Below are 27,828 nucleotides of genomic sequence, written 5' to 3'. Positions count from 1 at the left end.
ATTACCTCAACACCACGGATGAAGAACAGCTAGGAAAATAGCAGATTGTCTTCAGACAATTCAGGATCACGGTTAAACAGATCTTTTCTGATAAGGGGGGGTGGGGGGGAAAGAAAAAATAAGAAGCAACTCTCAGGCTTCACATAGGCAAGAAGTCAGTTGATCAAGACACCCCCAAAACGATACTGGTAGTATTTGTTGTCGCGTCGGTGATTGTGTTATGGTCTGTGTTTTGCCTTACGTACAGTGCTGGCCTATCCCTGGGTGAGCGCGTGCGGATGGAGGAATCAAGGGATAGTTCCCGCGACCCTTGTGTAGCCCTATCCGCTGAAGACCCATATGCAAGATTAGCCAATCGTGATAGCTGAAAGCTATCGCAGCGATTGTCTCCCCACTAACGTGGTATGCAGAGACACTCCGATAGAGCTCCACTAGCTTTCGGCGAGGTAAGGCAGTTCTATAAATAACTTCCGGGGGAGGCCCGATTTTCATGCGTTATTGAGAATGTATTTGTTTTGAAAGTAGCGTATTTCCTTTTCCTCCTCGACTGTTTGGTAGTTGCAGAGAAATGGAAACAAAACGCATACAAAAATCCAATTTTAGTAAAATGGAAATTAAAATTTTGTTACATGAGATAGCCATGGAAAGCGAAATTCTTTCCAGTTCTTTTTCTAATAAAGTGACTGCAAAAAAAACAAGAAATTTGGAAAACCATTGCAGCCAAGGTGTCCGCACGTGGGGTGGCTGTCCGGACGGTAGCAGAAATAAAAGACAAATGAGGTCTCTTAAAGAAAACAACGCTTCAAGAGAAAGAGACACCAATAAAACAGGTGGGGGCAAGGGACTGGCACCACCTGAATAGGAAGAGACTGTTGTTGCGATCCTTGGAAACAACACTACGGGCCCCGTATGCAGGTAGCACCGATAGCAGTGCTATGGACGTTTTTGTAATAAGGTGCGCGAAAAGATATGCGCAACTTCCTGTCCAAGTATTTCGAAGATGGTTGAAGCGCAAACGTCAAACACCTCTTTAGATTACTGTCAAAATTTGCAGCGTGTTACTAATATTTCGTTCGGAGATATTGAGGCATTTAGTTCCAGAGGCCCGGCAAAACGCGACCATGACCGTGGATATAACTATTTTGCCGAAAATTATTTATTCAAGGTACAATATCTCTATCGTCACGACAGCGCGGGAAAATGTGCATGCCGGGACCTCACCCCTCCGTTAGCTCGCTATCGCACCGAAAGCACAATATGGCGGACTGGATAGTATTGAACCGTATTAAACGATGTTTGCGCCGAGAACGTGTTTTTAGGGACAGAAATCATCCCCTCGACCGGTACAACGACCAAGAACTTTACAAGAAATTTAGATTTAGAAGACAAGATATTTTACAACTGACTAACGAGATTGCAGCAGCAGTCGAATTATCGAATCGACGTGGGTCTTTGTACTGTAACCCACATTTTTTTAAGTTTTGCATTGCATCTCACTTCTGAATACCTGTTGCAAGGGGTGTGTGTGTGCGCTGAGGCTATGTACTGTAACCAACATGCCGTTTTGTATTGCCAAGTTCTAAATAACTGTTGCAGGTTTTGTTGGCACTGCGATTTTATGCCACAGGCCAAGATGTCCATGGTGAACTAATTGGAGTTCATCAAAGCACTGCAAGTAGGACCATAAGGCAGGTCACACAGGCCATTTTAAGAACCCTGCCACAAAAAATTAGACTGCCAAATGCTGAAGAATCTCAATTAACAAAAGAAAAATTCTTTCAAAGGCATCAGATCCCAAACATACTTGAATGCATTGATGGCACACAAATTCCAATTCAGTCCCCTGGTACTGCTCGAAATGAACATGAATATGTCAATCGCAAGGGATATCATTCTATCAATGTACAAGTAAGTGTTGCGGCGTGAGTTGCTCGCAGGGCCTTCACCACGGACCTTCATACCTGGATGAGTGACTCTCCTTCGCTGCCTCTTTGCCCTATCATTGAAGTTCGAGGCTTGACAAAGAAGCCCACTCATTTCCGTTTCCTATTTCAAAATGGCCGATCTCCCCATCATCGAACAGATTCTAGAAGTGAGTAATTACGCTTTTCTTTTATCAGAAAACTTTCTGAAGAAGATTGATTGTAAAACTAATAGTAGAGTTATTTGTAACATGTATTCTGTTTGTTTATAGAGATGGACTGACCTTATCGAGCGTGTTATCATATAAAATTCATCGTTAGGACATACTGTATTGATTTGTTTTACCACAGACATTGACGTTTTGAAACAAGTGAACGGAATGTTCTTTTCTGAAAAAAAAATATACTTTTAGACATAATTTATACCACAGTTTAATCAGATTTCTTTATTGAACGTGCGCTTAATAATATAATTTATTATTTTGTGCAGAATGAAATCGAACTCTGTTGTGCTGTTAATAAGAATGAGATGGCATCATCTCAAAACATACAGTTGAAAGAGGTGGGCAGCTATATTTGCTAACTTTTTCAGTCCTTTAGAGATATCACAATAAGTGTGTTATGTGTCCACTTGATACGAGTGTTCATTATTATAAAACATTCTTATTTTAAAATTTTAAAGAAACCTAAGTTTGTTGATTATAGTAGTGTCAGTTTGTTTATTTAAAATAAATGTAATTGTTATCTGATCAAAGTATAATAAATGTAATTGTTTTTCTTATTTTGCAGAAGCGTCTTAATATTTAATAATGTTGCAAAGCAAGACTAGTATATTATCATATATAGCAATTAGCATATTATCAGTACAAGCAAAACAATATATTTTGATAATAAATGATTTTGGTGATTTCTTTCTAATCATCAGAAGTATTGATCAATTAATAATTGCAATATGTTTGCAGCTTGACTTGGAAATAATTGACAGTGTGTGCACGTCACTGTCACAGAACTGCGTGTTACACAGTGCAAGAGATTTCTTCAAGCAAGCATCAAGTGAGTATGTAAAGCAGTTCCTAGACATCAGGGATGATGATTACAATAATTTTTACACATGTACATTGATTTTTACTTTTTTTCTGCAACTGGTTGGTAAGACCTTCAACAGCTGAGGGTCTGAAAACCAATAAAAAATTTAATGGGGAAGGGGGGGGAGATATTACAAACTACATACATTTATGGATGGGTGACACTAATGCTTCAGTTTGTTTCTCTTCAGTAATCAGACAACTAATGCTACCATAAAATGTATTCCACTGCATAGAAACATGCTTCAACCAAGTAATTGTTCTCCAAATTATGCAAAGAAAATTTGCATCAGGAGTTTAGGTAGGAGGTCTCCTAGTATAAGATATTGTGTAATAAACTGGACATGGAAAGTATTACTTGTTATGTTTAGGATATACTTTTACATATATAAGAACATGGGGTGGGGTTTCAACAATTTTAATGGATGGTCTGAAAAACGCTAGGAATTTGTTGTTATGCTTTTTATGGATGGAAATGGGTTAGCTGCCATTTACATTTATGAAGTCTTCATAGTGGTCAGCTAAAATTGCAGTTTGTTGATTTGAGGCTTATCATATATTATATTGTTCTGCCTCTCTTAGCTATCTGTCCTGCTTTTTTAATGTTCTTGTTAAATTTGTACCTGTCTTGCTATGCAATGATTTCACCCCAGCACACCTGAAGGTCATGGTGCTGTATATAACAGATGTTTGCAGAATTTTGAAGTGCACATTAAAAGCGTTTAGTATTCTCAGACAGTACAGGCAGCTATGCACTTTCTTAATAACATTATCTACATGAGCTTTCCAAATAAGTTTGATCAGTCAACAGTAATCTGTATTTTTTATAATCCTTGATCAGTCAGAGAGTGTTACACAGCTAACAACATGCATAGCATGAATACACGCTTTAAACATCAGTTTTTCTTTTCTGAACACAGATTGACTTAGTTTGCTTATAGGTGAATTTTAATGTTTTACAGGATCACAGCTGCTTGACAAGATGGGATTTTTGAATGCCTGCTTGGTGCACAAGACAAAACTTCCCCATTCTGACAGAGAAAAGTCATGGGGAAACTTCCATAAGGCAAACATTCAAAACATGGGAGCATTGAACAGCGTGACAGGATCTCCAATGATATCATCGTGGTTAACTTTACGATGCTTTGAATGTTTACTTAACAAAAATTACCTGGTAATCGCCTCCTCAACAAATATAGACAACATAAATGAAGAGTTGTCAGAAGATATCCTGGACATAGTAAACTACATTGGAGGGAGTATTATTACTAAAATGAAACAGAGGCTGCAACGGGGTAGGGAGAACTCTTCAAAGGAAGAACAGCTGTTGTGTCTGGCACATCTAACTCAGGAAGATGATGGTGTGCACAGCCTTACTAGCACCTTAAATAGAGGTGGTCTGGTATTTTTAAAGCCTGCAACCAAATATTTTTTCCATCTGCTGGAGAAAAAGACCCTTGAGGTCTTTACTTTAGAGTCTGTAGAAAGGTGCAGACTGGTTGATTTTCAAACCATGTGCAGCCAGGATAGTGTAATAGCGTCGGCATTCAGCGGACTGACATATGAGGCAGAAAGTGCCGAGGACAATAAGGAGGCTGTGTTTGAAGGGATTGTCAGATTATATTTTAAGGTGCGAGTTCACCATGAATGCAGACAATATATGGAAAAACAAAAACTCAGTGCGGTCTTTGCCAAAAAAAGTCTGCGAAAAACCCTTAAATCAAACAGCCAAACACAGTAAGTTTTATTGTATGATGTGTTGTGTGCCTATTTGAAATAATGTCAGCATGAATTAATACAGCATGAATTAATACAGCTTTTATATACTATATAGTGTAAGCTTTGTTATTGTTAATGTTATAGGCATAATCTGTATCACATCCCCACTTCCCCTCCCACACACATAGTATATATGTTAACGCAATGAAGTGATGTAAAATTTGCTTCATTTCAAAGTTACCCCACACTAACAACACTTAATATGCACATAAACATCATCCACTTAGTCTGCACTCACAAATACAGTTGAAAATCACCAATTTTTAGTGAAAATTTAATAATAATAATAATAATAATAATAATAAGTTTATTTATAGAGGGCCTTTTCCAATCAGCAGGCAGGCTCAAGGCGCTTAAACTCATGAAGATGCCTAAGCACGCACTTTTCAACAGGCATCAAATGCATCTTACAGATACAATCATCATCATTCAAATCTCTCTCTCTCTCACACACACACATGGGTGGAGGAAACCAGCAGAAGCCAAGAACAGAACAGGCTTGACAGGGCTATAGTAATCCACAAAAGCCAGTGAACCTTGGCACACTGCAAAAATCTCCTGCAATCTTCAGGATCCTGGTTTCAATTTTTCACAGTCCATGATTTACAATTTGGCGTTCTTTGGATTGAAGCTTTTATCGCACCGATTGATAGCATGAATCAAAGCCGCCCTCCACTTGTCTTGATCTTCGCTCTCGCCTGCTTTAGGAATCGATATGAATGACAAGCCTCTACACTTCGCTTTAGTGGTATGGCACCCAACAATGCAACAATGTGCACCTTTCCATTTTTTTGCTGGCTCTTGTGAATCCATTTAGGTCTGCGAGCAGATGCCGTGTGTAAACGTATATCGGAGTTCATACAAGCCGCCGTACCGGAAGGTAAGAGTGTTCGCAGTCTCGGTTAGCCAACGAAAGCAAGACTAACCGCGGCCTTGACCCCCAAGTCACGCATCCAGGTATGAAGGTCCGTGGCCTTCACAGTGGCGTGTTGCATAGCACATAAGCTAGCTTAGCGAATCTAGCGGTTATAGCTAGTGGTCCCTGTGCAACGCAGAGTAGCCGGAAGAGTTTCAAGATGTCAGACATGATGCGAGGTTTGGGTGCTTTGCAAGCTACACCCCGACGTGCTGAGGTGTTGCAAAGGCTTAGCCAAACTGCCGCAAATAAATATCGAGCTTGCGCCACACAAATGACAAAAGGGAAAACTCCAACGCACATGTGGTCGATTTCGTCGAAGTCACTGTTCCACGTACGATACTTGACGTATCAGTTTAAGTCTCACTTTCGAATGTTACCGGAAGCCTTTGATGTAAATTACTGTAATAAAATTTAAATACCAATATCAATTATAGGGAATGTGAACGTCTTATATATATGCATAAACGCATGTACTAAACTTATCTATAATTATGCTCACACACACAAGACACAAACTTTCATAGAGATCTTTTGTGAAATTTTTCAGGTTCTCCAGGCTTGGATTGAGCCTCATCTATCACAAGAACGAGGTTTCAGCAATAGATCCTAACTTCTTGCCACCTTGTGGTTGCTGGCAAACATGGAGACCTATCACAGTGTGGCAGATCGTTTTGCGATGAACAAGTGTTCACTGCACAGATGTGTTATGCTGATCTGAAGGACACTCGATTTTTTGGGGGTTATTTTTATCTGTGCAATAAATTTGTTTGTTTTGTATGTAAATTTAGTCTTTGTCATTGCTGTGTGGTCTACACTCAGCTGCGGTTTGACTGGAACGTCGCGAGCCGTCTCTGGCCGAGCGAGTGTTCGTATGTTTGAGCGGTTGCGAGCGTGCATCCAGCGACGTCTGGGGCAGTTAAGCGACATTTGTAGCATAGATTGTCTAAGAGGAAAATGGTATAAAAATACATATTGACAAATGTATTTCCGCTGTGGATTAATAATAAACTTGTCTTGTCTATAAAGATAGCCGCAGAATTTTAAAACCTGGAAATATTTTGTCAAAATTCTTCGATTCTGCAATTCTGACCTGTGCTTTAGAAACAGGTTGCTTTGGTTCTCTCACTAGGCAACACCTTCAACCAGCGGGTTGACACTGTTTCTGGTGAATGCACTGGAACAGTGAGCCAGCTTTTATCATTATTTGAACCGACCGTGGCACAGTTTGGTGAAACCTTGTAATTCTGGTGAAGTTTGATCTCTGCTCTGACTAGCTTGTACACCTTATTGTCATGGTTGTAACCAAACTGACTGTACAGGAAATTAAGGCACACCCAAGTTAAGTAGTAGCTATAGACAATTACTATTTCACCCAGGCCTGACGAGAGGGGGTCAGGGGGGGTCTGGTGTACCCGGGCCCACCCTTGGCCTTCTTCTTATTGAGACTCAAATTGTAAACATACATTATGTACTGGGAAAATCATTTACGATTACAAGTACAAGGGGCTCGGAGAGGTCGTCTGTCCCGGGGCCTGGGCTGGCTCTCGGCGGCCCTGATTTCACCCATACTCTTTACCGCCAGTAGTTGTCAGCCCTACGGTGTCCACAAATAGCAGCTATCAACAAATAACATGTACTATTTTACCTTTGCTGTTACACTTCCAGCGCCCATTCTCTGATTTTCGTCATGCCAACATTGGGACCTACACCCATTGGAAGGTAATTGAAGTCATTTTGTTTATAATCATTTTAACATTTTGTTTTTTCTTAACCTCGGCCAAGAGTTATGAACAGTGTTTTAGTGAAATATAACCAGAAGTGGAAAATCCAAGCCTTCTTTTGCCATAGGGGAAAAAATATTTGAAATAAATATGGATCACATATCAAATAGATATATGACAAATGGGAAAAGCAACCAAGATTAGTGATATTTTCCATGCATTGTGAATTATAGCGAAGCCAGCAAAGATCGCTATTTTACATGTTTTTCTGCTATTGTGTTTGTTGGTTCGCTGCCCTACGTGCCGACAGGCATAACGGGCAGTAAGTAAGTTTGTTGGTTCCAGCCAAGCTTGAGAAAATGGAAAAAATGCTGCAGCAGCTAATTTCTCTTGTTGAAGAGCTCAAAGATGACTCAAAGGAGATGAAAAGGAGGTTGGTGAAGCTAGAAAAGCACCATGGAAAGGAGATGACACGGGGTTAGAGTTTTCCCTACAATCTCCATACGATAAAGATGGTATGGAGTGGGATCTCAAGACACACAGTGATAAAAGGACACACTTGGTATGTACTTTATTCTGATTTGTTAGTAAAAGTCAAATCTATTTCTGCTATTCCCTTTAAAGGTTTTCATAGCATTTTATTGTATAGAGCAAATGACATGTCTGCAGTATTAAAAAGTAACAAAGGCATTGTTACCATGGCATGGATTACAGCTAATAATTAATTTTCTGTAACCACTTTAGCTTGGTTACAAAGAAAAATATGAAACTCCCCTAATGGTTTTCATCCAAAGATAGTACACATGTGTTAGCACAGTACTATAATCTTCTTCCGTCCAAGAGCGTCCACTGCCCGTTCCAGAAATAGCTTTATAAATAAGTCTGTTGTCTTGCTTAACAAGTGTTATAAGGATTTGTGAGTGTGTGGGTTTTTGTGAATATAGTTTTAGTGATGTCTTACTGAAGTCTTATTTAGTTGGGTTATTTACATGGAATGCAGGTGTTTGTGCGAGATGATAGTTTATTGGTTTGAGTGGAATTAAGTTTTTATTATAAGCCAGTTGTTTCACTACGTCTTGCAATTTCTCCTCGTTGAGATAATAAAGTTGAATTGAATATTTTAGAACTGCTTATATTTAATTTTATAGATTTTATTTATTTTAAGAAATGTCTATTTAAGCTTAAATCACTCCTTTTTGAAAGCAATTCAGTTCACCCTCATAGATCTTTGAACCATTTCTTTGGGAAAAATGTAATTAGTGTTAAGGAAACTGCAATTTAATTTTAATGGTTTTGTCAGTGGATACATGTTTATGCTTCTTCTACAACTCATAATCAAATAATGACTGTTGCATTAAACTTTACTAACACTAACGACTGTGGATTATTGAAGTGTGCTGCAGTGGATGTTAAATTACCATGCTTTCAATTCTATTGGACTTCAGACCAGAATCTTGCCTGATTATTAGTTGATTATGTGCTGTAAACCCTTAATATAAAGAATTTATGTTTACACACAGCCACCCAATGTTAATATGTATATTACCAACAGCATTTGATGTTGATGTGGGCCAGATGGACTTCTAAAAACTGAATAAAATTTATTATTTCTGACTTTTATTATTAATGCATGACATAGCACGGGCATGACATCAGGTGTTGCTACACTCAGCGAAAAAAGGCCTCAACCTTTACCCGCGAACCGGGTAAAAATAATAGCCAGGAATATAACGTCCAACGTCTTTTGTAAGCTGCCTTTCTAATACCAGTGCGTCCCAAGCGCTGAGAGAAAGGCAGGGATAGAAAAAATTTACGTACATTTTCATCATCTACACTGAAGAAGACTTTTCTTGGAAAATTAGAGATCCACAAAAGCGTCTTTCTGTACACCTGAAAAGTCATGCATTGTCTGCTTGAGTGCCAAGTTTGCTGCTCGTTCTAGCAATAGGGGGGTACACGGACTTTTCGCCGCCGGACGTTTCGCCGACCGGAGTTTCACCGCCGGACGTTTCGGCGCGGGGCACTTCATTTCAGCATTTCACGCGGACCTTTAGCCGAAGTCAAGTGTGTGACGCCCCATAGCTCACACATTTCTCTCGCCATTGTATCAATGTATCAGTGAACTCTCTCTCACTATCCCTCCTCATGTGAACCGTTAGCTCACACATTTCTCTCGCCATTGTATCAATGTTTTTTCTCAAAGCTGTTGCGCATAATCTGTGACAATCAAAGTGAACTGTCTGTGAAGTCTGTGTGTAAAATTTGTTTGAAATAAAGAATTATTGTGTAATCTAGTAGTTACTTTCATTCTTTGAGAAGTAAGTAAGCTCTCTCTCTCTCTCTCTCTCTGACATATTGCGGCGAAACGCCGGTCGGCAAAACGTCCGACCCCGAAACGTCCAGTCGACAAAACGTCCGGCGGTGAAACGTCCGTCGGCAAAACGTCCGCACACGCAATAGGGGTGCACTGTTCACTGCCCTCCCAACTCTGCAGTTTTGTTCCGAAAAGCCTTCATGCGCTTTAGTAAGTAACTAAGACGCCATCACTGGACCCGGGAGCATGTACGTTTCGCCCAGCACAAGAGCAGAACACCACACAGCCAAATACAACAGAGGACCTGCTACAAGAACTGAATCAAGACGTTCAGCAGTTGACGAAAGATGGTAGCAGCCAAGTGATGAACATCACATAAAAAAATATCTTATTTGTGACTTTACTTTGTCTTTTTCTTTGGGACGAGAGTGATGTCCCATCATCTGATAGTCATGAAAGAACAAGATCTTCGCTTTTTTCAGTTTCCTCTAGGTGCTAGTGTTCCGATCTGCACTTTTTTCTTACGTCTTCGGCATTGCGTTGGGCTGTTTACTTGCCTGTGGCTTTTTATTTCTTCCTCTGCTACTATCAACATCTTCCACTAACGGCCACTGTCTCTTCTTCTACCATCTTGCTTTAGATTTTCTTTTTCGAACTGTACGTGATTCTGTACATGAGGCCTCGTTTACCGACGCTTATTCTGGAATTGTGAACCAGTGTGGACCATGTCGTTTTCCATTTTGATTTATAATGCTACATATTGTGTAGATTAGAGCCTGGATCTGGTGTCCAGTCACCTAATCCCCAGACACTTCATCCCCGACACTTAATCCTTATAAATCAAGTGCAACCTATAATAGATTGTTGGATGCAGTTTCAGAGCTAATGCCAATGCAGCTCCAGAGACTTTAGTCATAGACTTTGAGAAAGCTGCGATGACCGCTTTTAGTCATGCAAAGTAACGGACTGTTACTTTTGCTGAAGTCAAGCGGTATTATGCAGAGTCACTGAACTGGGGATGAGAAGTGACGATGAAGACGACGAGTGACGTGGAATGGTCAGATGCCTCTCAGCATTTGCCTATGTACGCGAGGAAGACATTGTTGATTCCTTCGAATTGCTTGCAGAGTCAATGCCACAACATGATCGCACGCCGGAACTTCTATCCTCCTTTGAGCATATGTAAATACTGTATATATTGTTAAAGAACATTAAATTTACTAGCTTATATGAACTTTAACTAATGTTGTAGATGTTCAAATGACGTTGAAGTTAAAAGCATGATTTGAATTTGAATTTGAATTAAATTTTTCGCTGACTTCATAATTTTTTTTAGTTAAGGATTTCGTTTAGGGATTAAGTGGCTGGGGATTAAGTGCATAGGGATTAAAAGTCTAGGGAATGAAGTGTCTGGGGATTAAGTGACTGGGAACCCCTGGATCTATGCGTGTCCCGATGCCGTCTGGTGATGAGATGCAACAAAACCTGTGAAATAGTACACCACCTCTAGAAAAGTGCCCCAATAACTACCACCACAACAAACCGACACCCGGATTCCAAGGATTTTATTGGTTGTTTTGTTCAAAAGTGTTAAAAAGTGTGTTTTTCTCCAAGGACACAGACCAACAGAGCATGGGCGAGAATCTTGAATCCCAAGATGGCGGTTAGTGCCTCTTACTCCTCAATGTCTTGCTAACCGTACTCTGTGGCTAGAGCCACCAGCTGGTAGGCAACTATGGGCCCTAACACAAGAGCCCGCCTCGCCCAAAGTCTCCTCTACATCAAGGAGGATTCATGTGGGAAGCAAATTAAAAATACACTTGATCCCATTCAAAAAACATTTAAAACGCAAGAGTAATACTTGGCAGCCTGGCGCTTTGTTCTTTACCAACGTTATGCCGGAGAGCATAATGAAAAAATCCCCTCAACTTTAAGGCAGTCGAAAATCGACCTATCGGCCACAGAGAAACTCTGAAAACAGTATTAAAAATACACTATCCAACGTGCAACGTATACTATCCAACATGCACTGTCCTGCTTCAGGGGAAAGTTTGTCTTAAATGGGTGGAAGAGGAATTTCAAACCCTTGTAACAATCATCCACACACTCGTAGACATGAACATGGATGTGCTATCCCTTGCAGGCCCTGCCCTGAAGGCACCGACTGTCACCGAGTACAATGCGATTGCGCTTGAGGTTACCCATCCTTCTCAGGATGACCTGTCACTCCTGAAATATATTGCCCCCTCTCAATGCCAATTTTCCCCCTTTTTTTTATTTGCAGAAGCTGTATGCAAGAACTATGGATGTGTTGAAGCTTCAGACAAAATTATTGAAGAAGCAATCAAAGAGTGGCTCCGCTTTGCAGCCAAAAGAGATGGGGGTAGGAAGGAGAGGGAGGACAGAAAGAAACTTAATAGTAGCTCATCTCATGGTGGTAACAACTGTGATGCGTAATGTTTACAATATGTGCAATACAATTTCAAATTGTATCTTTTTCAGTTATTTTTTTAGAGAGTTATTTTGCTCGATCCAGATCATCCACTCCACGGCACACTGACTGAACTACGCATGCAACGTAGTGGAAGGTTTTCTATGCCGAGGTGTAGAACGGAGTGGTTTCCTCGTTCATTCATTCCGGCTGCTGTCAGACTTTTTAACAACAGTATGACCTATCGACTGGCTTCTGATTTTATGCTTTGAGAACGGTTCTGCAGGTTATATGACTGTGGTTGTGGGTTTTCTTTTATAGATGTATGGGACTGAGTAAGTGTGTGGTAGCATGGGAATGTTGAAGTATGTGTAGTATTTTATGCCCCTGATGTTGACGAACTTATTTCCGCTGTGGATTAAGGCCAGACACCGGTCGAAAATCTGACCAAAATCTTCATTTTTGGCCATTTTGAGATATTCAAATGTTAGGATTTTCCAACTTACATTTTATCCACCCTTAAACTGATTTTTCATAAAAACATCTAGAAATATGTTAATTTTGCTTATAAAAACAGCCCCTTTTTCAGAATTCTCCTTGCTTTGGTCCGAATTCGTGAAAATAGGGAATGTTTGGCGCATAGCAACTCAATCGGTCGTTTGAAAAACTAGGCCAACCATTATATCAGCATAAAGAGGATTCATTCAACTTTCGAACAAACACGTGTTCAGGGCCGTGGGAAAATTCCACGCGCAGTAATACACTCTTTTCGAGACTAGACAAAGGAACGGAAAATTCCATATATGGATGATGCGTACACACAATTTGCATACAGCCAATCACAAGTGTTCACTACCGGCCTTGGCCGACATATAGGTCACCCGAACTCACTTCGGGAACGTTCGGCTGTCCCATCAACCACTGCGCATGCTTTCCGGTTGTAAACAAATGAAGTAATGGGAACTATAGGATTCTTTCTTTCTGAGACGTTCACGCTGCGTGTTAGACGTTTACTTTGCTCAAAATGCCACGTAAAGCAGGAGTTAAACGACAAATACATCTGCAGAAATTGGCAGAAGCAAAAAAATCAAAGAAACTTCACACATCTGCCACTTTCGATACTGAGATAAGTGCCTCGCGGAAAAAAATCGAAACTCTGAATCTTGCAGGCAATATCGGTGCTGTTTTCCAACTGATGTGGATGATTGTGAATGTGTCTGAGCTGAACAAGCCTCTTGCAGATGTATCTTGTCCGGAATGCAACGAGAAGCGGCTTTCCTACAGTATTTGTGAAGGGGAGAATTCGGGCTTCAATTCAAAGTTTGTGTTCAAGTGCGGAAATTGTTCTTATCAACGTTTTGGTAACTCGTCACCACGTGTAGATGGCAGTGAAAGCACAAAAGAGCCCTTTGAAGTGAACCGTCGAATGACACTTTTTAGTCACGAAACGGGAGGAAGCCATGCTCTTTTGCAAACCTTCTCCACTATTATGGGCATACCAGGCATGGCCCTATCGACTTTTCAGAATCATGACAAAAAAGTGACAGGTAAGTGATTTTTCATGCTTTGATGCAATCTGTTAATGATTCTGTACAAAATTAAATAACATCTTTTATATTTTTACTATATATTTTTTGTAATAGTTTTACCATTTTACTTTTTTGTATGATATGATGGTTATTATGATTATTGGGAATGACATTTTCATTAGAACTGTGCAGATATAACAGGGTAAGCAATGTAAAGAATAATATCCATTTAAGATGGAATGATTATTTTTACTGCGGATATCTTTAGTAAAAGCATGCTTCTTTCCATTTAGCTGCTGAAGTTAGTTCAGGATTTACTTCGCTTGAACGCTCTGCGGCTGTGATTCGAGAAGCCTATGCTGAAACTGATGAAGATCTGAAGGAAGCACTTAGGAAAGGAGAAAACCCTGTCATTAACATAAGTGTATCTTGATGGTACATGGCATAAGAGAGGATATACCTCTCTTACTGGTGTTGTATTTGTATAGATATTCTAACAGGTCTTGTTGTTGATTTTTGTGTTTTGTCAAAATATTGTCATGCGTGTAAAATTGCAGAGGTAAGAGGGCTATCAGCAGCTGAACTAGCTGCTTGGAAAGAAGAGCATGCCCCAGATTGCTGTAAGAATCATTCTTTGTCAAGCAAGGCTATGGAGTCAGAGGCAGCCAAAATTATGTGGGGAAGGTCTGTAAATAAATTTGGTTTCAGATATATGGAGATGCTCTCGGATGGTGACTCCTCAGCATATAAGGCAGTTTGTGATCTGAATCCATACCCTGATTATGAGCAAAAGGTAGAGAAGCTAGATTGTCTTAATCATGCTCATAAGAGACTGGGGACAGCTTTGCGCAAACTGGCTAAGGAAGGAAGGCTGGGTGGGCGTGGCTTAGGTCGCCTCACTGAGGCGAAATGTGATAAGTTACAGAGGTTTTACAGACAAGCTATTGTAGAGAATATCCCTAACATTGATGATATGAAGAATGCAATCTGGGCAAGTTTGTGGCATTCAATGTCTACAGACAATGAACCCCAACATCGCCAATGCCCAAAAGGGAAAAACAGCTGGTGTTTTTACCAAAGGGCTTTGGCTAACAATGAGAAAGTGCCTAGTCATAAAGAGAATCCGTCTTCAACCTATCTGACCACACAGGTAGCTCACAAAATGATCCCTGTGTATAGAAGAATGTCAGATGAGGTGCTGCTTAAAAGGATGCTTCATGGGGGCACACAAAATAATAATGAATGTTTAAATTCAATGATATGGTCTAGATGCCCCAAGACTGCTTTCATGGGCTTGAGAAGAGTAGAAGGTTCAGTTGCTCGTGCAGTTTGTGCTTTTAATGAAGGAGCTTATGAATTAATTTCTGTAATGAAAGAGCTGTATGTTGATGTAAACACAGTTACTCTGACACTGCTGAATAAAAAAGATGAACACAGAATGTCTGCTGCTGATGCTGCTACTTCTGCTGATGCTCGCGAAAATCGCAAGGAGTATGCGAGGCAGCGCAGGCTAAATCTTAGACATGAAGATACTAGAGATGGCAATACTTATGAAGCTGGTGGACATTGAGCCTCTTGTTAAATAACTGAACTTATAACTGTATAGTATAAATTTGAGAAGCACAATTTTTTTTTAATTTTTTTGTACTTTTTTTGCAGCCTGGTCAACATTCTCAAAGTAAACAAAATAATTCATTTTCTTAGTTATGTTAAAGTTATATGTAATAACACATTGAAAGATGGTTATATTTATCATTCAACAGGTAAATTACATGAAAGGCTTAGATAAAACAAACTTACTAAGCTTGAACTTTCTGTTCTCGCTTTTTCCGTTCCTTGTTTATGTTACAGTTTGTTTACTTATAAACCCTATAACTTATATTAACATGTGCTACAGCTTTAAAATTTGGTTGAAGTTTCTTTATACATATCCTACACATATCCATGAGAGCTTTTAAAAAAACTAATTAGTGGTTTAGTAGTTTACTAAGCTTTTAGTTTGTTTTCACTTGCCTTTTCAGTTTCTTGTTTTGGTAAGCTTGGTTAGTTCAAAAGCTTGTAAATTAATATTGACATGTGATATAGTCATGAAATTCGGTTGAGAGTTTTTTATATACATGACAACATTTAAATGAGGGCGCTTTAAAAAATATTGAGTAGTTAGTAGTTACTAACTTTCAGTTTTTCTTTCCTCATTTTCTCAGCTTCTTGTTTGGTTAGAGACTGTTTACTTCAAAAGCTAACTCCTTCTTTTGACAAGAGATATAGATCGCAATTTGTTGAGCTTTTCTTCATACATATAAAAACATTTCTATGATAGATTTAAAAATTACTTAGTAGTTTGTAGTTATACCGTTTTCCATCAAAATTCTTAAATTTAACACACTTTTTACAAAAATAATAATAAAAAAAAAAAAACTAAGAGGAATTCGCAAATTATTTATCATAGAAATGTAGATCTGTCTTTTAGGTAACTATTTTCAAAAGAATTTGAGTCTACTCACAAAATTGAAGAAGTTTTTAGCTTTTAAAATTGTTTGTTTTGGCGCCATTTTGGATTGTTTCCATGCAACGATAGCGCGACGAGTGCAGTAAAACCATTTTTTGAAACTCCATTCAAGGGCTAAATAGCTGATACAAAAAAATCCGCGCTATCCCGTGAAACAAAAAAAAATTTTTTTTCGACCGGTGTCTGGCCTTAATAATAAACTTGTCTTGTCTATATATTCTCAACCATCACCTTGTAAATATCCACTCTTCTTTATGTTTATTCAATTTTTTCTATAATGCTTAATTAATTCATTTATTTAATTTCGTTCCCTGTATAGGGCGAGGGCTAAATGGAAAAAAGCGCTCAGTTGCTTATTTTACCCCTCGTAAATAAAGAATTGTAATAGTAATTGCAATTAGCGTTGCGTGTGTTGTGGGGATTGGTTCCAGCCTCTGGGAGACAATGCAGTGAACACCAGAGCGTAACGTCCTTTGGGGCATCTTTCCTAAGATGCTGAGAGAAGCAGGTTAATTTTAGAAACCAGTGGGAAACCATGTTAGTGATGTAGGCAAGCTGCCATGTTTTGAGTATTAGCCAGGAGTGACCATGCAAGCTAGGGGTGGGCTAGGAGGCTGGTACTGTTAGTGAACACAGTAGCCAGTAGTGACCACCAGGAGCCAGTGGAAATCAGTGGGGTTGGTGCATGTTCAGTATATAGTCGGTTGGTGACCAAAAGGGGCTGTGTGAGATGGGAGTGGGCTTTTGGTACTGTTGGTTGTGAGCGGGTGACCGCCGGACACATAACAAGCCACGTGGGTGAGTGCTTGATGTCTTGGAGGTTTAACATTTTTTTATATACACACACGTGGAAGCCTTAACGAACGACAGGCTGCACGTATGTGTGTGAGTGAGTCTATGTTTATTCTGTGCTAGGGTTCATACTTTATTTGCTAAGAGAGGGGCTGTTATAGAGTACCTCATGGTTGTTTATTTAGATATGTGACAGAAGGGTAACGCATTGGGCGCGCACCTTTTTTGTCAGTTGAATCTGGAGTGTCGCGCACGCGAACTCTAACAGTACTGTGCTGCAGGTGTTTGGCTTCTTCCTTCTTTTCTTTTAATCATCATGTGATTAAACTTATTATTTATACCGTTCATTTAGTCTTTGTTGTGGTCTATGCTCATCAAAGGTTTGATAGGTATGTCGTGTCCTGCCTCTGGCTGAGTGAGTGGGTGTGTTTTTGTGCCGGTTCTGTCAGCGGTTGCTAGTGTGCATTCGGCAACGTAAGGGGGATTCCATGACAGTAAATATTAATTGATTTTACTTTATGCATTAAAGCTCTTTACTCTTACAGGCAAATGTGTTACTTCTGACTTGTGTGATGATGTGAAAAATTGAAAGTGTTCTTGCACACACTGGAATGGCCTACTACTTTGAATTACAATTCAATAACATCAATCATACTTTAGCACATGACAATATACCAAGAGATGTGCTTTTGTCAAAGTTACAGGGATGGTAGAGGGTGATAAATTTAAACATTCCTCTAATTACGGATATAGTAAATGTATTTTCTACTATAGCAAAAGTTTAGTTAGAGTTTAGACCACCAAAAGTGGACTGGTCAAGTGGCAACCACTTCAGCTAATGACACGACAGGATGCTCAAGGCAAGGCCCATAAATCTGACCAGTGACATGTGACACACTGGCCTTAACACAAGGCGGCAGGATAGAATAGGTTTAGCTACCTGTGAATTTCCCTGAATTGGTTTAGGATCAAAGAGTAACCAGGGACGCCCAATTTGTAAGTGGAGGAGACAGCCTTGGAGGACTATGAGAGAAGCATCACTTTCCGAGTATGCATGTGGGAGAGCGGTGGTCCGCCTCAAGGAGATGTAAGAAAGTTGTTTGCTGGACTTAGTATATAATATCGTTGGAAGTTTATGACAGCGCGATGTTAGACTGATAGTATTGATCTAAATAAAAAAGTCAACTGTGAACATTGAAGTGTGAATATAGAATTACGAACTGTGAACTTTGGATTACGAACTGTGAACATTTATGAGGCAAGCAACATCGAGGAGAGATAGTTTTGAAATTATGTTCGGACCTACATTTAAACTATTTCTGTATATATGTACTACTTATTACATTCTTTTGATTCATATATATATATAGAGATCTATTCTATTGATTTGGTAAATGTAGTCGCCATGAGTCATTCACACGAACGTTCTACTTGTATTAGGTGCCGCACAATGGTGCACCGAATATGCTTGAGCCAAAAGATGTGGTGTTGAGTTATCCATTGAGCTCTCCCACAGAGCTCTCAACCATTACAACTGCCCTGCCTGCCAAACCTTTACAACTTGCCACCACACACCAACCGTTACAACTGGCAAGCCTGACTCTAAGCATTAATTAATTTTTAATTTATCTGATTGTAATTCTCGAAATTTCTTGATTCTTTGCATTTGTATTTGGGCTAGAATTTTCTTAAAGTGCGTTGAACCTTGTGTGACATAGAAGTAGGGGATGATACGCCCCAAACAGCTGAACCCTCGCAGCCGGGCAGGGAACAGTCTTTCTGTGAACTCATACAAAAGTTCAAACGACAAGGGGAAATTATGGGACATGCCGGACAATCCCTGACACCTATATTCACTGCAAACTGACACCATAGTCCATAAGAAAGGCAGTGACATTCCTGAAATGTTTGACAAGGGGAAATTATGGGACATGCCGGACAATCCCTGACACCTATATTCACTGCAAACTGACACCATAGTCCATAAGAAAGGCAGTGACATTCCTGAAATGTTTTCAATAACAGGGTACTGGTTTGCTTATGAGTAAACCTGAGCACCAAACATCCTTCTGATGAGTCACTCAGAATGAAGGGTCATTCATAAAAAAAAAAGTGTATCATGCCAGTATCAGCAACAGGAAGTAACAATGTTACATCAAAAATCCCTGTGCTGAAAAACATTAAAGACATAAAAAACAAACCACAAAGGTATTCTCAAATGCCATGACTCATTTTCTTGTTAGCAACAGTCCATATAAAGCTACAGATAACATTTTACAGCTAGAATATAGACCATGAACAGCAGCTGGGATAGTCCTGACAGACGGTGAAACAGTGAAGCGCCTCTGGTCCTATCTCAGAAAATTTTCAGCAATTAGCAAAATGATGATGCCACAAAGGAGAATGGATTTGCGGACAGATGCACTCCTCCACTATGCTTCAAAGTTAAGCAAGTGATTAAATTAGTAAAAAAAAATTCTGTTTTTGGTGTTTGTGCAATTTGTTCCTTCATTTTGTTTAATGGCTGGAGGAACAAGCTATATGACTCATGGTTGCTGAATCAAAAAAAGTAATAGGAAAGCTTTATCATCATCACTTCTGCATTAATTTATACTAATACTTGACCAGATTGATTTGTCCAAAAAAAAAAAAAAAAAAAATCAAATCATATATTTCTGTATGGTTAACAGGCAAACATCATGCTCAAAAAATGGCAAAAGCAGAGACCACAAGCCAAGACTCAGCGACTCAGTTTCAGGAGCTGACGAGCTTATTTCAATACAATGATTCTTCAGTATATTTAACAAAAAATCTTAATGGGCCAAGTACATTATTTTGCTACTATGGAGGGTGGTACTCTACATAAACAGGTGTTCTCTTGTAGCAATTTGCTGTTTTCTTACACACTGTTCTGCAGTGCTAGTCTCATTTTTTTCTAGTTCTCGTCTTTTCTCTTCAATTTCTTGCATATATTCTAACTCAAGTTTTCTCATTTTATCCTGGGATGCTAATTCCAGCTTCTGCATTATGAACTCAACTACGGAATGTAGTCCCAAGTACTATTGTGCTACTTTCACTTTGTCTCGAAATAGTCTTTCCTCTTCAGTTTCTTTCAGATATTCTAACTCCAGCTTTTTTCATTCTTTTCTGGAATCCTACTTTCAGCTTCTTTAGTTCTAACTCTGTTTCTGACGTTTAAGGGAAGAAACTAGTCCAAACATAACCATTCTTAACTATTCACTGCAGCAAATACATCACATATTTGCTTAACTCAATATATATACAACTACTGAGCTTACACGTTTAACAGTGTGTTCGGTGTTTAAATTCCATTTAAGCTGGCGATCAAACATAGTTCCCAGGTACATGAAGGAGTTAACAATTTCAACAGGTTTGTTGTCTAAGCGAATACCAACATGAAGCAGTGACTGATATTACATATTATGTGACATTCAAAGTTGATCAGTAAACATATAGTATAAAAGTTCACCAAATTACATAGGTAAACAAAATATTTAAATGGAAGAACACATTTGAAAAAAGAGACAACCAACACACCTTCTTGGACTGCTACCGTGGTCTCTATCTCTGCTAAGTCGGGTTACCAATGCATCGACAAACCCTTCTGCTGAACACCTGAAATGCCAGATTCTGTGATGCGCTCTAACAAATCCTCCTCCACGAAGAACAGATACGATGGCTCACAATCCAAGCAAAGCGGATTGCATAGGTAAATTGAAGAGCCACTTACAGATATAAAACTGCTTTGATCTGAAACAGCATACAGAACTCAGTATGCACAACCAGCAAGTATTAACATGGTGTCATCTTTCAACCCATGTATTTAAGTCAAAAAAAAAACGATTTACTTTATTTTACCAGTAAAAGCTTGCTCCATTTTCTGGATCTACGATTAATCCTTATAAGAAGTAAATAATATAGATTGTGATATGATAGTCGTTGCGGTACTAGTTTAAACTATAGCTTTAAAGAATCACGGCCATTACAAAAAATGTACACAAGAAGGAAGATCTAAGATGCAATATAGATTAATAACGACCATAATAATAACAAGCAAGCAAAAAAAAAAACCAAAAAACCGAAAACAAAACTGTCACCGGTTTACTTAAAAAGTTCATAAAGGGCAAATCATACATACCTACGGCCACAAAACCTGAATCGATGCATGTGGTTGTCGGGATCGGCTTCTGGGAGAAAGCAGCAAAATCTGTGTCTGGTATCTGGGATCGGTTGCTGGAAGGGAGCAGCAGAAACCGTGTCTTGTTTCTTTCGTTTATTCTCTTAAACGGTTACCCATCGCCCTGTCGAGGAGTTGATCTTTGTCGTTCTTGAGACGAACACGTGGTCTTGAAAAATGGCATTGTACCTACACAGGAATGTCAAAACTGAATACAAGTTTCAAAATATAAGAGAAAGAGCAAATTTGCAATGATAACTTCATAGTGGGTGACTATGACGAGATATGACATTCGGAACCAATTTCTCACCTATATATGAAATGGAAAGAGTCCTTGCGTCGTGCACGTGAATGGCTGAAACGGAAGTGGGTCTCTGTACAAGATGCATGCTGGTATATTTAAAAAAAAAATCCGAGAGAAAACGTCCTCATAACTACAAGTACTTTTCGAGAAATTGAGAGAATTTTTTCTCCTTAGCTATGTTTGTATGACGTTATGGCATCAGGAAGGCAATGGTGTGCTTTTTAGTTTTTACTGCTATCACCGTCACCAATACACTGAGAGTTGTCTGTCTTGGATTCAGTTCTCGTCTCGGGCACGCTTTTCTTTCTTTATATGTGGCATCTGTTTTCATGGCTGGCTGCATGCCTTGCCATGATATAGCCTTAGTTGCTGGCTCGGCGTAAAAAAAAAAAAAAAACCCCTCTGTACAACAAAAATACCCGCTCATACACAAAATAAATACAAACAGACGCTAGACATATATATATGTATATGCTCATCGTCAAAACAGGATCGCAGTAAAGTTGTTGTTCAAAATGTAAATAACATTGTTTTAAATCAAAATTTCTTAAATTTTAACACGCTGTTTTACAAAATAGTTCAAAATAGAAAAAATCGTGTAATTGACCTTCATTCCAAGTGGCTGGTATATATGTCACTGTAACTGTTAACAGTATATAACCCTCTTTATAAACTGTATACACTTCACATACAGTCAGTAAGATATTATCATTATGCGGCTATTATGACCGACATCGTCAGAGAACTATGGCTTCATAAAAGCACAGCTGGTGGCTTACTTTTCTGTTTCTCAATCATCATTGTTACTTTTGGTGTCACCAGTCAATCCCTATCCACACCAGGCATAATCAAATTAGCAGACTGATTAAGAAGACAAGTTTAAACATACAAAGTGTTAACAAAGGCACTTTAAATGTTATCACAGGTTACATATATTGAGCAAATATTTACTATTATCGTCCCATAACATGAAAACAAATGTATGGAATTTTTTAGCTGTATCTTGAACTGTCCACTTTGCAAGTTCCAAAACTTGCCACAAAAGAAGAAACAATAACAATAACAAACAAACAAATAATGGAAGCATCGTAATTAAAGTCTGCTTCAAACTCCTCCTGCATGTCCAAAATTATTTTTTATAAGCATGTATATGTGTGGATCTGCAAACTTTAATCAAATATTTAATTCATTTCCCTGCTTTGTGCATATATACTCCACATAATAATTACATAAAATCGATGGTTAATACGTATATTTAAGAATTAAACAGCTGGCAACAAAATATTAAGAAAATAGCACATTTATTAAGTGTGTAAGATAAAAATCAACATTCAAAATTAAGTGTTTCTGATACGTTTGCCATTTCACACAATCACAGTTGATTTTTTCTTAACTTAAAATGCTGTTTCTTGGATGACACAAAACAAATTCAAGCATAATATCAGAGACAATCTGAAAGCCGATGCTGGTATGTAACTTTAGTGATGGAATATCTGGCCTTTCAATAATCACGTATGCATTTGCACCATGCTGAAAATAAAGTTGTGCCAAATTAGAAATAATTATTTTGGCAAATCCTCGTCTGCGGAATTCTGGCTGAATGTACAACATGCCCATGCAGTTTGTGCTGTCACCAACCATATGACCAACATGACGCCCTGTGTTGGTCACCAGTGCCAAGGAAGGAAAGGTTTTAACATAGGCCTTGATTAGTTCGGCACTTTCTGGCCGATTGAATTTCCATGTTCTGGCAACAACATCAGCCATTTCGCTGTCCACTGGTAAAAGTTTCATCCCATCTGGAACGGGCCTTGCATATCAGAAATAAATCATATGTAAGTGCTGTCGTTGCATGTTTTGGGTGCATCTTTTTTTCTGTTGTAGTTGTAGTTATCGCTGTACATTTGTTTGCTGATATTTTTATTTCTCTGTATGTAATCTTTGTGCATTTTGAGTCTATATTTGTGTACTTTTGTTAAGTACACTGAGCTACTGTGTGGAAATGTGCTGTATAAATTCTCTTTATTTTTAGGCTTTTATCTTTACCAAGGAAGCAAAATAAGAGGTAGGCTCTTTAAACCTAGGTAAACACTCTTGTTAATGGGAGTAAGGGGAATTAACTATTACAGACAGATGCAGGTAAATTCAGAGGCAGAGACAAGATGGGACTTTTTTTTAATAGAGGCTCAAGCACAAAGGTTCATTACGTGCTCACATGCAGCCTACCATATACAAACCCCCCTAAAAAAACTCATACAAAGCTTCATGTGTACTCACATGCAACATATACTACACACAAACAGCAATAAACTCACACTTGCACTCACAGTGGGGCAGTGACATCAGGTTTTGCCATCAGTAGGTAGCATGACACACTTGTACACTGTCCATGCTTTGAACACACTTCTGCCACTGTATCCAATAGTCTGTTGCTCACAGCTGTGCAACAAACAATGTCAAAGCAATGTCAAATCTTAACACATTAAGACTAAGTAATGACTGACGTGGAAAGTGCAGAATCTAAAGAATGAGACAGTTGGTAAGACTACTTATTAACTCATAATTAGAACATTTTGATTTGGAAATGACCAAGAAAGTCTAACAGATAAACCTACCACAAACAGTTTTACGAGTGCTCCAGTCAACCACCTCAGGATCTTGTAACAACTCACAAAGGGCCTGACTGTCATCAGCATATAATGCTACTATGAGCCTCTTCAAATAGTCCTCACACTGTGCCTGCATCAGAAATAAGGCAATGAAAATTTCTTGAAGTCTATTTTTAGTCATTTAGCTAACTTGTTCTTAATCTGGAACAACATCTTTCCAAGAGTTTATTTAAAATGATGGCCTAGTTTGGTTGTGTCATCTATAATGGAAGTGTACAATATATACAGTTTCTGTAAAGAGTATGCTTACACTTATTTGATTTATATAAGTTGGTACTGTATCTTTTAAAATGTTTGAATCATGAGCCGAATAGCTACCTTTTCACTTGCATTTGAATCCAGCATCTCCAGCACAGCCTTGGGTTCTGGCCACTGGTCAACAATAAACTTTAGGCCTGGCCATTTACCATTCAGATAGTTGTGGAGGTCTTGATAAATCTGTCATGCAAGTAATCATCGTTGTTACTGCCTATATATGCTAATTTTCCTTCCATAATAAAATTAAAATATGTCAAGTAATACTTACGGCACAACAGTCTTTATTTGCCTAGCCCCTCAGCATAAAGCATGTACTACTAAAAGTTACTTCAAATAGTTTATATAAACACAACTTTAAATCTAGAATGGTAAAAGTTGCTGCAATGTGCTTTGCTTTCAAGAGTATAGTGTTTAATCTACCTATAAAATAATTTTTTGTCTCCTCTGCATAAATGCTTTTTACTATCTGGTATTGATGTGATTTCCAACAACAAAAAAGGAAACACAGTAAAATAATTTTGACATGTCTTCATGAATGAAACTGAATGTTTCAAAACACTAATTTATTTGATACTTTGCTTGTCAGAAAGAGCATGTGCTGCGTGCACTCTTAAATATTTTAGCAGCTGGCATCATGCTCATCCTTAGTGTGTTAATTATTCATATGGTTATAACACATCAGGGATGCCAACATCTCAAAGTCAGTTAAGTTCATACTATTTTCAGCTAAAGGATTTTGGTTGACTGATAACAACTAGCACAGCTGTGCACTCAGCTCCAGAAATTGCCAGAACACATCCACATTCCCCCACACAAATATCCACTTTCTCTCTCTCACACACACACATATTTATTCTCTTTCCAACACACATCCCCCTGTCTCTCTCTCTCTCACACACATACATATATTAAAATGAAATTATTTTCTCTTAGATTTGATTTTGTTTGGATTAAAATAATTTTACTAAGAAATTGGAAGAAAGATTGTGTGTAGGTGGCAGGAATAGCCATATTAACAATAGGGACAGATTCTCCTTTTATTCTACATTAGTTACATTTAACATTTGCCACATATCTAATGGTGAGTTTCATTTGAAGAGTACCATGGACGAATTTTAGAATGGGAGTTTCAAATGTTGCTGTACATGCTACACAGGGTTTACTTTGGTGAAGCAGCTGAAGAAGATAAAGTTCATTTTGTATTATGTTGTGAAGCCTTTACATCTTAAAGTTAAATATATTTATATAAAATTCTACACTTTGCCAAACTTATTTAAACTTAATATACTGTTAGCATCAACAAGCTTAAATGTTGCAAAGAACCTGTCATTATATCTAATTAGAAAAAGTCATGTTGGTATAGACTGATTGCAGCATCTGGTAAAATATGCATTATAACTGCACCTTTACATACCTAATCAGTTACTTTATAGATTATTCTCACAATACAGTACAACTTTATTGATTCCCAGGGGCAATTCAAAATAGGGCTCATACTAGCAATAGTATATACATATATACAAGATATAATAAAAGATGTTATTCTTGTTTACTGTTTTACCATTTTTATATTTCTCCCTTTCTATATGGCAATGGTTAATCTCTCTCTATCACACACACGCACACAATGTGAATATATAGAAAGATATGAAATTAAATGTATATACAATGAACACTTCTGCACAGCATGAGTAAAAACAAAACTTGTTTTTTTATCATTGGTTATCCAGTTACTTTTGGTATTCTATACCTTAAATGATGCAGGTAATGCAGCTTTAAGCCATGGCAGCAGCATTGGTAAATCTGGCTTTGGAACGATACAAGGCATCTCAGCTGGAATTAAACATATAATGACAAGGCTATATTGTTTAAGATTCTTCATTTATTTTATTATATGTACAGTTCTCATAACAGATAAATATATACACGATATAATTTTTTGGAAAGTGAAAATTCAGTAAAATCTAGGTAGTAGGTAGTAATAATGACTTAATGGCGAATGCCTGTCACGTTTGTCTCGTAAATAAAGTTGTCAACAATCAGTACACAATGCAATCAGCTTCAAGAAAATGAATCTAATAGTGACTTTTTAATTTTGAGTTTAATGCATGCCTCCTAGTTTATCGCGACCAAAATTTCAGGTAAATCAATTCAGAGATCTGTATAAATATACAGACCGTGGTCAATAATGTACCTCCACCGAGAACATACTAATTAAACAGCCATATCCATCGGCTGTAAGAAGTTGGTCAAATGCAGTCTTTATTTTTCACAACTTACTTTATCTGTAAAAATAAATATGACAGCTAAATAATGCAGCATGAAATTAATATATGTTTAAAGCGGAAATGGTAGCGTAATGAACTTTAGACCCGGGTAAATGGGTCGAATTTTTTTCAGGATATGTACCGTGTCCTTAGCAGACGACAGACAACAGTTGATCCAGGCATGAACGTGTATTTAGCAGCTGTATATGGGTTCATGATTCAGGTAAAGAGGATGTTCTTGGCAATGCATATAAGTTCCTGGGAGAAAAAGCATTCATTGGTACACAACAGGAGATAATGCCCAAGTACATGGGCGTTTCATACTTTGTCGATTGTTCAATTTAACAGCTAGATGAACTTAGTCCGCGCTAACCGCATAATCAACAAGAGTGCAAGGGAGATCACTCCTAAATCAAGTTTGTGTAGCAGACGATTGAAAACTCCGCCGCCTGAAGAACCGCGACAAAGGGGCTGAAGTGCGTTTTGTTACCGAAAGAAAATCGTACGATAAAAAGCAACCGCTTCCTCTTGCTGAAGTTAAAGAAAACGTAATGATGCCAGCTTTATACCGTACGGTTTTCCGTCAGTAATGTGACTTATCCCGCTTCAGACGTGTGTTCACCCTAATTATAGGTTAGTTCATGGACGTGTTGTAATACAAGTTCCTGTTTAGACATTAGGTTTCCGCTCCATAGTGGGGACAGCGAAAAATTGCCACTGGAACTAAAGCAGACATCGATTCGTACGTGGAACGTCCGTATATTACTTTAGTGCGGCAAAATGAAACAGCTCACACATGAACTAGAATGGTACCGGTGGGACATCGTGGGACTGGCAGAAGTCAGATGGACAGGATTAGGGCAGATAACAACGGATGAAGGCTATAAACTGTGGATCAGTGAGGATGACATGAGCAGTGCGCGGTCTTCCTCCTACATAGGAAGGTGATCAGAGCCGTCATCAGCAGCACACCCATATCCAGCAGATCTCCATGTGTCTGCCAGGCCCCATTGTGTCACCATTTTTCACGTTTACGCTCAGGAACAACGATCGAAGGGGAAGAGTTTTACAAACAACTAGACAAGGTTATGAAGTCAGTACCGAAACAGTATATCATTGTACTTGCATGGT

General features: G+C 38.6%; 2 protein-coding genes across 6 annotated transcripts; one reads left to right on the top strand and one right to left on the bottom strand.

The window, feature by feature from the left end:
* Nucleotides 1–1,923: 1,923 nt before the first annotated feature.
* Nucleotides 1,924–4,765, top strand: LOC112572721. Of its 3 annotated transcripts, XM_025252545.1 has the most exons (4): nt 1,924–2,092; nt 2,413–2,484; nt 2,885–2,975; nt 3,970–4,765. In XM_025252545.1, exons 1-4 carry the CDS (start codon nt 2,057–2,059, stop codon nt 4,746–4,748), a joined length of 978 nt encoding a protein of 325 aa, XP_025108330.1. In that variant the 5' UTR covers nt 1,924–2,056; the 3' UTR covers nt 4,749–4,765. The 3 variants fall into 3 exon arrangements, with proteins under 3 accessions (XP_025108330.1, XP_025108329.1, XP_025108328.1); XM_025252544.1 differs by having other exon boundaries at nt 2,413–2,975; XM_025252543.1 differs by having other exon boundaries at nt 1,924–2,975.
* LOC112572722 (glycine N-acyltransferase-like) lies at nt 4,302–27,122 on the bottom strand. Of its 3 annotated transcripts, none has more exons than XM_025252548.1 (8): nt 26,840–27,122; nt 26,181–26,263; nt 24,491–24,610; nt 24,119–24,242; nt 23,831–23,942; nt 21,510–23,313; nt 21,161–21,388; nt 4,302–6,104 (listed from the first exon to the last, which is right to left on the bottom strand). In XM_025252548.1, exons 2-6 carry the CDS (start codon nt 26,256–26,258, stop codon nt 22,893–22,895), a joined length of 855 nt encoding a protein of 284 aa, XP_025108333.1. In that variant the 5' UTR covers nt 26,259–26,263; nt 26,840–27,122; the 3' UTR covers nt 4,302–6,104; nt 21,161–21,388; nt 21,510–22,892. The 3 variants fall into 3 exon arrangements, with proteins under 3 accessions (XP_025108333.1, XP_025108332.1, XP_025108334.1); XM_025252547.1 differs by lacking the exon at nt 26,840–27,122 and adding an exon at nt 26,608–26,811; XM_025252549.1 differs by lacking the exon at nt 26,840–27,122 and adding an exon at nt 26,711–26,807.
* Nucleotides 27,123–27,828: the final 706 nt, after the last annotated feature.

Source organism: Pomacea canaliculata, linkage group LG9 (genome assembly GCF_003073045.1).
Source record: "Pomacea canaliculata isolate SZHN2017 linkage group LG9, ASM307304v1, whole genome shotgun sequence".
In the NCBI taxonomy this organism is placed as follows: domain Eukaryota; kingdom Metazoa; phylum Mollusca; class Gastropoda; order Architaenioglossa; family Ampullariidae; genus Pomacea; species Pomacea canaliculata.
Note: the sequence above shows the minus strand (reverse complement) of the source record. Positions and strands in the feature narration are given on the sequence as shown.

Coding starts and splice junctions, on each gene's coding strand:
- LOC112572722 (XM_025252548.1), bottom strand. CDS start 26,258: ATGCCTTGTATCGTTCCAAAGCCAGATTTACCAATGCTGCTGCCATGG. Junction 24,243..24,490: donor ATTCAAATGCAAGTGAAAAG/GTAGCTATTCGG, acceptor TTTCTGATGCAG/GCACAGTGTGAGGACTATTT. Junction 23,943..24,118: donor CACTCGTAAAACTGTTTGTG/GTAGGTTTATCT, acceptor TTTGTTGCACAG/CTGTGAGCAACAGACTATTG.
- LOC112572721 (XM_025252544.1), top strand. CDS start 2,732: ATGTTGCAAAGCAAGACTAGTATATTATCATATATAGCAATTAGCATA. Junction 2,976..3,969: donor TTTCTTCAAGCAAGCATCAA/GTGAGTATGTAA, acceptor AATGTTTTACAG/GATCACAGCTGCTTGACAAG.